Source organism: Lynx canadensis, chromosome B1 (assembly GCF_007474595.2).
Source record: "Lynx canadensis isolate LIC74 chromosome B1, mLynCan4.pri.v2, whole genome shotgun sequence".
Classification (NCBI taxonomy): domain Eukaryota; kingdom Metazoa; phylum Chordata; class Mammalia; order Carnivora; family Felidae; genus Lynx; species Lynx canadensis.
In genome coordinates this window covers 26115359-26126967 of record NC_044306.2, presented here as the reverse complement: position 1 = coordinate 26126967, position 11609 = coordinate 26115359, and the positions used below count along the sequence as shown (strand labels likewise).

General features: G+C 50.3%; 1 protein-coding gene across 8 annotated transcripts in view; it reads left to right on the top strand.

Moving 5' to 3' along the window:
* The first annotated feature begins 279 nt into the window (after positions 1 to 279).
* MFHAS1 (malignant fibrous histiocytoma amplified sequence 1) overlaps positions 280 to 11609 on the top strand; it is a 51079-nt gene continuing 39749 nt past the window's right edge. For all 8 annotated transcript variants that reach the window (XR_003968198.1, XR_003968200.1, XR_003968199.1 and 5 more), the window contains exon 1: positions 280 to 3300. Coding sequence is in view for 5 of the 8 variants with exons in the window: in XM_030312260.1 (XP_030168120.1) it covers positions 303 to 3300 (2998 nt within the window). In the remaining 3 variants the exon portion in view is untranslated. The remainder of the gene's footprint in view (positions 3301 to 11609) is intronic.

Below are 11609 nucleotides of genomic sequence, written 5' to 3'. Positions count from 1 at the left end.
CCTGCTGCCCCGGCGCGCCCATGGCCGGGGCGCGAGGAGAATGCGAGCTGCGCTGCCCGCCGGCCGCCGCCGCCTCCCCCCGCGCCGCGCGCTCGGCGCCCCCCGGAGCTGCTCGCGTCGCCGCCGCCGCCCCCCAGCTGCGGGCGCCCCGCCGCTGGCTGCGCTAGGACCCTCAGCCGCCGGTCGCCGAGGGCTGGTGGGAAGGGAGGGGCGAGAGGGCCCGGGAGACTGGCGCCCGCCCGGGCGCAGCGCGGCATGTAGCTGCGGGCGCCGGCGCGAGGGTGTCGGCCCGGGGCCCCGCCATGGCTGGGAAGGACAGTGGGAACCTGAAGACGGTGAGGCTGTGGCGGGACGCCGCCCTGCGCGCCAGGAAGCTGCGGAGCAACCTGCGCCAGCTCACCCTCAGCGCGGCCGGGGGCTGCCCGGGGGCCGGCGCCGAGCAGCTCGACTCCCCCGACGCCCCGCAGCTCGTGCTGCCGGCCAACATCGGGGACATTGAGGTGCTGAACCTGGGGAACAACGGCCTGGAGGAGGTGCCCGACGGGCTGGGCTCGGCGCTGGGCAGCCTGCGCGTCCTGGTCCTGCGCAGGAACCGCTTCGCCCGGCTGCCCCCGGCCGTGGCTGAGTTGGGCCACCACCTCACCGAGCTGGACGTGAGCCACAACCGGCTGACCGCCCTGGGCGCGGAGGTGGTGAGTGCCCTGCGGGAGCTGCGCAAGCTCAACCTCAGCCACAACCAGCTGCCCGCCCTGCCGGCCCAGCTGGGGGCCCTTGCCCACCTGGAGGAGCTGGACGTCAGCTTTAACCGGCTGGCGCACCTGCCCGACTCCCTCTCCTGCCTCTTCCGCCTGCGCACCCTCGACGTGGACCACAACCAGCTCACCGCTTTCCCGCGGCAGCTGCTGCAGCTGGCGGCCCTGGAGGAGCTGGACGTGTCCAGCAACCGGCTGCGGGGCCTACCTGAGGATATCAGTGCCCTGCGTGCCCTCAAGATCCTCTGGCTGAGCGGGGCCGAGCTTGGCACCCTGCCCAGCGGCTTCTGCGAGCTGGCCAGCCTGGAGAGCCTCATGCTGGACAACAACGGGCTGCAGGCTCTGCCCGCCCAGTTCAGCCGCCTGCAGCGACTCAAAATGCTCAACCTCTCCTCCAACCTCTTCGAGGAGTTCCCTGCCGCGTTGCTGCCCCTGGCTGGGCTGGAGGAGCTCTACCTTAGCCGCAACCAGCTCACCTCCGTGCCATCCCTCATCTCGGGCCTGGGCCGGCTGCTCACCCTCTGGCTGGATAACAACCGGATCCGCTACCTGCCCGACTCCATTGTGGAGCTGACCGGCCTGGAGGAGCTGGTGCTGCAAGGGAACCAGATCGCAGTGCTGCCGGACAACTTTGGCCAGCTCTCGAGGGTGGGCCTGTGGAAGATCAAGGACAACCCGCTGATCCAGCCCCCCTACGAGGTCTGTATGAAGGGGATCCCCTACATCGCAGCCTACCAGAAGGAGCTGGCTCATTCACAGCCGGCCGTGCAGCCCCGCCTCAAGCTGCTTCTGATGGGCCACAAGGCTGCGGGGAAGACCCTTCTCCGCCACTGCCTCACGGAGGAGAGAGTGGACGGAAACCAAGGAGGAGGGGACAAGGAAAAGAGCTACCCGCCTGCGGCTCCTTCTGTGAGCAAAGGCATCGAGGTGACCAGCTGGACGGCCGACGCTTCGCGGGGGCTGCGGTTCATTGTGTACGACTTAGCCGGGGATGAAAGTTACGAGGTGATCCAGCCCTTCTTCCTCTCCCCGGGAGCCCTTTATGTGCTGGTGGTGAACCTGGCCACCTACGAGCCGCCCCGCTTTCCCACCACCGTGGGCTCCTTCTTGCACCGGGTGGGGGCCCGCGTGCCTCACGCCGTGGTGTGCATCGTGGGCACGCACGCAGACTTGTGTGGGGAGCGGGAGCTGGAGGAGAAGTGCCTGGACATTCACCGCCAGATCGCCCTGCAGGAGAAGCACGACGCCGAGGGGCTGAGCCGGTTGGCTCGGGTGGTGGACGAGGCCCTGGCCCGGGACTTCGAGCTGCGCTCCGCCAGCCCCCACGCAGCCTACTACGGGGTTTCCGACAAGAACCTTCGGCGGCGCAAGGCCCACTTTCAGTACCTGCTCAACCACCGGCTGCAGATCCTCTCCCCGGTGTTGCCCGTTAGCTGCAGGGACCCTCGCCAGTTACAGCGCCTTCGGGACAAACTGCTCTCGGTCGCCGAGCACAGGGAAATCTTCCCCAATTTACACAGAGTGCTGCCTCGGTCCTGGCAGGTGCTGGAGGAACTGCATTTCCAGCCGCCCCAGGCGCAACGACTGTGGCTGAGCTGGTGGGACTCCGCTCGCCTGGGCCTGCAGGCGGGGCTGACCGAGGACCGGCTGCAGAGCGCCCTTTCCTACCTGCACGAGAGCGGCAAGCTGCTCTACTTCGAGGACAGCCCAGCCCTCAAGGAGCACGTCTTCCACAACCTCACCCGCCTCATCGACATCCTCAATGTCTTCTTCCAGCGGGATCCTTCCTTGCTGCTGCACAAGCTGCTTCTGGGGACCAGCGGCGAGGGTGAGGGCGAGGGGGAAAGTTCCCCACCGGCGGCGGCGCCCACCCCGGGCCAGGAACTGCTCCGGACCACCCAGCTCCATCACTATGTGGAGGGCTTTCTGCTTCATGGGCTCCTGCCAGCCCATGTCATTCGGTTGCTGCTGAAGCCTCATGTCCAGGCCCAGCAGGACTTTCAGCTGCTGCTGGAGCTGCTGGAGAAGATGGGACTCTGTTACTGCCTCAATAAACCCAAGGGCAAGCCTTTGAATGGGTCCACGGCCTGGTACAAGTTCCCATGCTATGTGCAGAATGACGTGCCCCACGCAGAGGCCTGGATCAACGGGACCAACCTGGCCGGACAGTCTTTTGTGGCCGAGCAGCTGCAGATTGAATACAGTTTTCCCTTTACCTTCCCGCCCGGGTTGTTTGCACGCTACAGCGTCCAGATCAACAGCCACGTGGTACACAGATCGGATGGTAAACTTCAGATCTTTGCATATAGAGGGAAGGTTCCTGTGGTGGTCAGTTACAGACCTGCCAAGGGGGTCTTGCAGCCAGACACTCTGTCCATTGCCAGCCATGCCTCGTTACCAAATATATGGACGGCGTGGCAAGCCATAACCCCCTTGGTAGAGGAACTGAATGTCCTACTTCAGGAATGGCCTGGACTGCACTACACCGTGCACATTCTCTGTTCTAAGTGCCTTAAGAGAGGGTCGCCCAATCCACACGCTTTCCCAGGTAAGTGGAGAGAAAGACGTGGCTCTTCTGTGGGTAAGTGGAGAGAGGGACGTGGCTCTTCTGTGGTAATGTTTTAAGGTGCATTTTTTGAAGATGCCGGTGTTTCATTTGATCGACTGTTTGCTTAACCTCACAGGCTCTCAGGGAAAGTTTTTCAATGTGAATGCAGGGGGGTTTAGGGACGAGCAAAAGAGAAATACAGTCGCCAGTGTCATACTCTCCTAATAAAAAGACCCAGACCTCAGAAGCGGGTTCCAGGCCCACTGTTGGATTTTGGATCTCCTTTTCCCTTTTCCCAATTCAGCCTGCCTTCCATGGAAGGAATTTCAGGTGGTTGAACAGAAGATGGATAGCTTCAGGCTGAGCCCTGGCTTATTGTGCATATTAGACACATCTCTACGGGGTGCTCCCGGCTTGAGATGTCATTGTCATCATCTTTGGTTTAAATTCAGCGTAATCATAAAGTAAAAATTATCGCTCACTTTTCTTGGGAAATTCTAGAGAAGAATGTTTTGTAAATGGGGTGAATGATGGTTTAGTAAAGACAAAAATTTCAGTCTGTAATGCATGACTAAGTAGTCCTGGGATCACTGTTGCCCAGCACACTCTAAGGCATGGAAGATAGATTACTGAAATCTCTGAGGGGAGTTTCCTCGGGTATTTCCTGCCAGTTTTGTGCTTTAGAGATGTCTAAAGGTTTGGTTTTTGCTAAGCGTTGGAGCTTTTTGGAAATACTTTGTGAGAGATGGAAGGGACAAAAGGCTGACAAGAGTTTTATGGGTTTTTTTTTTTTCCTTTTTCTCTTTTGGGGACTGTTTTGCAATAGACGTTTTTCTGTTTTACTTTTTTAAAGCATTGTAGGTGAGTGGGAGCATTCCAGAACTGGTGGTGTGGGATTTTTTGAGCCTGGTTAATTGATACCCTGAGTCTTTAGCTGGGAATGTGTCCATTTTTCACACTGGAGCATTCTTTAAACAACTCCGGCTTTTGGGGAGCAGGTATGGTTAACAGCATTCCGGGCGTCGTAGGGACAAGCCCAGTGACAGCATCATGGCCAGTTTTCCCCCCCCTCAGTCTCCACCCCCAGGGTACATTGAGCTGTGATGAAATGGAAGACCGCATGCCATTCTGATCTTTGTCCTAGTCTGAATGCAGCTCCTAATAGTGTCAGGAAGCAATCGGATACCAATATTTCCAAAGGTAACCTCTTCCTGCTGCCCTAGATCTAGGCTGAGTTTAATTCTTCAGCCTGAAAAAAGCCACCGTATTCAGTTACCACCAGTCAATTGAGCTGTCCATTCGGAATGATTATCTGGTGTCATGTCATTGTCCGTGACTCTTCAGTTTGTTTTATATTTGCCTTGGTGCCTTCCTCATGAAAGCAAACACTTCTTTATTGTGTTACTGGATTGAAGAAAGTGGTTACGAGTTACATAGTCACAGAGTAGCTCATTGAAGGAGCTGCCCAAAGCTGATTCATAATCCAAAGATGAAGCGTTAATAAATCTGTTCCTATCAACAAAGGGGAAGACACAGGTTATTGGACAAGCAAAGCTCCGGGCAGGGGAGTTCCAGGAAATTTGAGGAGTAAACCATGAGGCCAGAATTTTTTCTTTTTTTTCTAACCTCAGATCTCCATTTTTTATTTTTAACAGTCATAAATTCCACAAGCAAGGCACGTACCGTGTGCCAGGCTACGGAAACCGAGAGCCCATTCTTTTGCTATTGTTTTGCCTGTGCGTCTTTCAAAGGAGGCACACCTGGCTTGCGATGTAGGCCGTAAGGAGAAGATGATTTTCTCAACGTAGAAAACAAATAAATGGTTGAAAATCATCGAATTGTATTATATATCGAGTAAGAGTAAATCATGAGTTGGTTTTGTGCTAGCGATTACGCATGTCTGGCTTATACATGGTCTGAGAACTAAGTTAATCTTTTTCGCTTCATTTAGGATTGTATTTCTTTGAAAAGTAGCAAAGGGCACAGAGTAGTGGAAAAAAAAATGATTATGGGTACATTCATGACATTAAGAAGACAGAGAAGTAACCGTATGGTGACAGATGTTAACTAGACTTACTGCGGCGATCATTTTGCAAGGCACGCAAACACTGAATTGTTACGTTGTTTACCTAAAACTAATACTGTGCGTTAAATACACCTCTAAGTAAATAAATGAATAAGTAAATAAAAGAAGATGGGAAGAAACCCATTTTCCTCTTTCAGATTCTTCTGTGACAGCACTCATTTGATACTATTTGTTAACAATTCTGAAAGACTTGGGAAGAGCTGAGATAATAAATAACTAGAAGGCAATGTAGGAACAGAATTATAATGTTGGGTGCTCAGTTAGGGCATACGGTTAAAAATATGTTTGAGCCCCTAGGTTTTATTAAAATATATTTTAACTCAGCAGTTTAATCTTTAATTAAACTTTCTTTAATCTACTGGCAGCCCCTCGAGTCTCCTTAAGAAGTCGTTTTGCATTTTAGAGAAGTTAAAACAATTTGTTACTTAGTTTTACATTCAGTTAAAGTGTCAAACTCCCCTGTAAAGTCTTAACAATTTTAGATAGGATGGTGTGAAATTGAAGGAGAATGTTTTGTGGACCGTTTGCTTGTACGTGTACGTGTGTGAGGCAATTTTAAGTGGTTAGTTTTTAAAATCAGTACTTTTTAATACAAATGACTTGATCAAAAATCTGTCAGAGGAATTTGAGACCCATCAGAATGAAGTTTAGTGGGGAAAAAAATTCATTTATTGTTTTCAGTGGTGAAAGACTGGATTTTTAATTTTTTCAACTTTAGGACATTAAGTAGTAAATTACTGTCTCCCTTGATTTAATACAGAAGAAATGTAAAGTTGCACTACGATCTCTTAAGGTTTATTTTGGCGGGGAGGGGGAGGGGGGGAGTCTGTTTTGGCCCTGTTCAATGTCAGTAGGGCATTGCATTTTCTGGCCTGAGCTGCACCAATGTCATTGACCTAGAGAGACATAATGCTGGATTTCTCTTTTCTGATTTTAGTTTACAAAAGAAATGTGATGTTTCCGGGAATCCTCAGCCAACAACCACTTGGCTTTAAAAGTTCTAGTGAAAAAAAGATCCACTTATGTTGTTAGAGAGATTACCTATGTATCTTATTTAAGATGAAAGCATTGGGGCACCTGGGTGGCTCAGTTGAGCGTCTGACTTCACAACAGGTCACTATCTCACGGCTCCTGAGTTCGAGCCCTGCGTCGGGCTCTGTGCTGACAGCTCAGGGCCTAGAGTCTGCTTCTGATTCTGTGTCTCCCTTTCTCTATGCCCCTCTCCTGCATACGCTCTCTTTCTCTCCCTCAAAAATAAATAAACATTAAAAAAAAATTTTTTTTTTAGGGGCACCTGGGTGGCGCAGTCGGTTAAGCATCCGACTTCAGCCAGGTCACGATCTCGCGGTCCGTGAGTTCGAGCCCCGCGTCAGGCTCTGGGCTGATGGCTCAGAGCCTGGAGCCTGTTTCTGATTCTGTGTCTCCCTCTCTCTCTTCCCCTCCCCCGTTCATGCTCTATCTCTCTCTGTCCCAAAAATAAATAAACGTTGAAAAAAAAATTTTTTTTTTAAATAAAAAAAAAAATTTTTTTTAATTAAAAAAGACAAAAGTGTTGAGTGACAAGAGATGCTTTTGGAAACTCGGAAGAGGTTAGATAGATCCTAAGTGTATGGTCACGTGTTTGCCCGCTCTCACCAGGTACTGATCTGCCAGAATCGGACAGCCAGGTTTCCTCCTCGTGACTTGGTGGGATGTTCTTGTCCTGGAGTGAAGTCTCTTCTTGTGGAATATTTATTCATGCTTTTGTTCTTTTCTACCAGCATGCTATCCAAGCCAGAAGCACTGACTACTCCTTCGGTTGGATGATGCATGGCACATTGAGTAAGATGTGGAAGCCAGGATATAGGTCTGAGCAAGACCCTAGTCCCTTGAGAGTCCGTGCAAGTGGTTGAGTGAACGAGGTGCGTTTTTAAATTGGAAGAGTGGGCCTTCGTGAGTTGAACTTGGTGTGAATGTAGTTTTTCACTAAATATCCTGTTCTCCAAATCATTAAAGGTCCTGTGTAGCAATAATTAGGAAGGAACCCAGGGCAGGAGACAGACGTCCCACCTGGTCGTCTTTATATTTGGTCTGTCTCATTCAGGCAGTGACCTGATGCCTTTCTCCGTCTCCTGAGTGCTTTGTGCCCCTGTTCTGTTTCTTGCACACTGTATACCTCTGAGGCATCCAGCGTATTCTGCCTTGCTCTGCTGGTGTTTCTGTATGTCACAAGATCTCTTTGATTAGGTTGTCCACTTGCTTCCTCTGAGCAGGAGACCTGCCTGAGGCTTGGTGGCTTTTTGTAAGAGCCTCTCAGATGTTTGCTGAATGATTGTTTGGTCTTTTGTGAGAAATACCTTTTTTTTTCTTTGTTATTCACGTACTCTGTCAAATTCCCAGGTGGCCCCCGTAGTAGTGATCATCTTGCTTTGTCCTGTGTCCCAACTTCCCTCCTCTGCCCCACAAACGTCCCTCTGGTGTTTCCATTGTGTCTGTATTACTGGTCTTTCCCTTGAATGGGCCCTTCATTGTGACCACTGAAGCAAAGGAGAATTCTTGCCTTATTATAGCTCAGTTTTAGAGTTACTGGAATCTGAGCATGACCTAGTTGTTTGGATTGAATTAGTCATTGTTTTTAATTTCACAAAGGTTATTAAATATCTTTTTAGTTTAGCTTTATTAACATTGATGCCTCTTGGCTTTTATTTTGTGAACAGTCTTCTTTGAACTCTGGAGGGCTTTGTTTCATATAAAAATCAAAACCTTAATCATGCAGTGGGAGAAAGAAATACCATGAAAAATAGGATTCAAAGACATGAGAGGCCTTGGGAGTATTCAGATTATTTGAAGTATTAGGTGCTTGTTCTTTAAGCCCTAGAACAGAATCTCAGGCCCATCTCTGCACAAGTAGTTTAGAATTTCCCTAGAGAAAGTATTTTTATTCGTGAGCAGATGTTTTATGTCCTATTCCGCTGTCTGCTCATCTTACTCCCCAGTAAACCTCTTCTTTTTGTTCTTAGTCATTTACTTCATTTTAACATGCAAAAGGTCATCTTGGGGATTAGGTGAGAGAATGCGCTGAGGAAAACAGTTGTTTTCCTGTGTCTGTGGAGAAGCGAGGGAGGGGGCTTCTGTTCTATAATACAGGACAGGAGGGGTGCAGGCTGATATCGGGGTGAACATTTCTGGTTGCTTTCTCCATTCACCCATTAAGTTGCTTCTCTCCATGGAAACCTGTTTTGATTAAGGACCTGGTCATCCATCGAGTAGGATGCTGTTTTTAAAAAGCCAGGGCAGGTACTGGCCTCCTCCCTCGCCCTCTCTTGGCTCCTGAGGCTTTGCAGTCCTGTGGCCCGGGGTGGAAAGGAGAGTGGCTCTGTGCTTCTGGGCTCTGTGGAGAGCACCCTAGTAGGGTCTGCTTGGGGCAGGCCCGGGCATCTTGTTGCTCTCCCTGGTTCAGCCGCTCTGATTGCAAAACCAGTTCCCGGTGGTTGTCAGGTTGACGTTTCCCTGGGGACTGGCTACCTTCACTGTAATGCGTTGGAATGGGGAAGCCCTATTTTGGCCTGCATTCCCTAGTTATGCTCTAGCCTCGAAGAAGCTGTCCCCTGATCCGTACTTGGCTTCTCACATCCGGGCAGCCGGTAGAACCCAGAGCAATCTGCAGGCGCCTCGGACAACCCCAGAACACGTATGATGATGTGTTTTCCATAAAGACTCTTCCTCCCATGTAAGGTATGGCGGTACATACCATGTAAGGTATGACAGAACCATATGGCTATGGTTCTGTCCCTTCCTCTGAGCTCTGACGTTTCCTGTGATGGCACAGCACTCCCGGACAGGGCCAGGCGCAAGGCTGAGACGGTTGAAGGTGTTCAATAGAGATTGATTACTTTTCAAGAACTCCAGAAACTCTAGTGTTCCATAATCGATTCCTTGGCGAGGTGCTTTTTTGGGTTGTTTATGATGTTCTGGGTCTTAAAGTGTGTATTTTAAGGTAAACGTATACCATTTTCCTGTGTGATGTTTCCGGCACCTGTATTCCTGCCTCCTAGCTCCTACAGGAATGGGGGAGGGGTGGGCATAGGAGCAGCTTACCGGGAGGTCAAGGTGAACAAGTGCAGGAGCCAGCTTCAGAAAGCCCTCTTCCACCCGATCTCACGTTTGCTCCCGTCGAGTCAGTGAGCCCTGCCCGCCCCCCCAAGCGGACTGTTCCCTAACTCGCTCCTTCCGACTCACCCCCAGCCCCCCCTTGACATTGTCCTCTAGACAAAGTGTAGAAGGTGAGGAGAGTGCAGGTGTGGTGCTGGTCCAGGAAGGAAGATGTTTTCCATGGTTCGTACCAGCCGTTTGCCTTCTTCCACCGGCTGTTGCCTTTTCCATTCTGGGTTAGGGGTGCGGGTTTGAGTTCCTGGAAGGCGGAAGAGTTGCTGGCTGTGACGAAGGCAGATACGTTTCCGCGTGGACTGTGCTGTGGAGAAGAACTCCCAGACCCCGCTGCCCGCACGCCGGCGTGTTTGTGGAGAGGGAGGAGGAAACGTCTTTAGTTATTTTCAGTTTGGGCACGGAATGCTTGAAAACATTTTCTCGTCTTTCCTTTCTCAACATACTCTCTTAGCTGAACATTCTGATACTTCGTTTCTTAAAGAGTAAATTGGTGAAAAACCATCAGCATCCTTTTTTTCTTTAGCCTTGTATTTCCAGAAGGCAAAGAATACAAAAGGAGAAGAAGGTTCCTGACTGAGTTTGAGCCCCGTGTGGGGCTGTCTGCAGTCAGTGCAGAGCCCGCCCTCTGTCTCCCTCTGTCTCACCCTCCCCTGCTTGTGCTTCGTGTCTCTCAAAAATAAATATTAAGAAAAAAATCCACATAACAGGAAATTAACTCCTGTTAAGTGAACAGTCCATGGCATTTAGTGCATTCACGTTGTCGTGGCCCCCACATGGGAGGTCAAGTGCTTCCTGAGGCAAGGAGCAGGTGAGGTTGCTGGCTTCCTGGGCGAATGGACTGGAAATTCTCTTGCCAGGTTCTTTGTAGCAACTGTGCTTTTAAGGCACGAATTGAGGAGAGTAGGGCCTTTTAGGCCAGGCTCTGAGATGCCACGTTGATGAACATCTAACATGGTTGCATCCGGAATCCTCTTACTTGGCGTCAGTGAGAGGAAGAAAGTAGTTCCTGGGCCTTCCGGTCTGTTCTGTGGCATTTGTGATCTCATGGGGTCTGAAGATAAAGAATGCATAGAAGAGGAGCGCCCCTAAGTACTGTGCAATCACGGTCTTCTGTGCAGTGCTGTTTCTCTACAGAAATTTTGAGTAGCGCTCTGGAACAATTTGCAGAACCATAGGCAGATATGAGTTAAGGAGATGGAGTAGCATGGAGACAAAAATTAGGTTATTAGCAGATTAGACGGCCAAGTGTACTGTAAGTTTATTAGCCGGATTCTGTCATTAATCACTTGAAGACCTGCTGTGTACAGAAGTCTGTACCGAAATAGGAGTTGGAGGAGAATAAAATAAGTATGTGGCCTAGGCCATGGGGAACTGAGGTGGGATTTTGGGCTTATTTATTTATTTTGAGAGAGAGAGAGTGGGGGAGGGACAGAGAGAGGGAGAGAGTGAATCCCAAGCAGGCTCCACACTGTCAGCGCAGAGCCCAACGCGGGGCTCAAACTCACAAATCGTGAGATCATGATCGGAGCCAAAACCAAGAGTCGGATGCTTAACCGACTGAGCCACCTTGGCACCCCGGTTGATACAATTTTTGATTCTCCTGTATATGGAATCGGACTACATATGGAGAAATTCATTTGCTGGTTTGAATCATTACTGAGAAGAAGAACCTGGCTTTTGATTTTTTCCAGAAGAAAAATGTGATTGTACTGAGGAAAAAATGTCCTCATACTTTGAATTTGCTTGGCAGAGAGGAGTAGGTGGAGAGTAATGCCCGAGCCATTCTCTTCAGTTGACTTCCAGTTTGGATCACTCGTTTGCAAGAAATTGCAGGCAGATCTGGAGAGGATGCTGAAAAAAGACAATGCATGGTACCCGAGGCTTTCTAAAAACTTTGAAAACAAATCTGCTTTTTTGAGAAGGAATGATGGCTCCTCATCAGGGACCTTCACATCTCTGAGTCGTTTATGGATTTGCTTCCTTTTGAGAGAGATCAAAGTGATCAGTCATTTCTGACACCAAAGATTTATGAACACCGACTCTGAAGACGGTGCAAATTAAATGGGATGCTGCTATA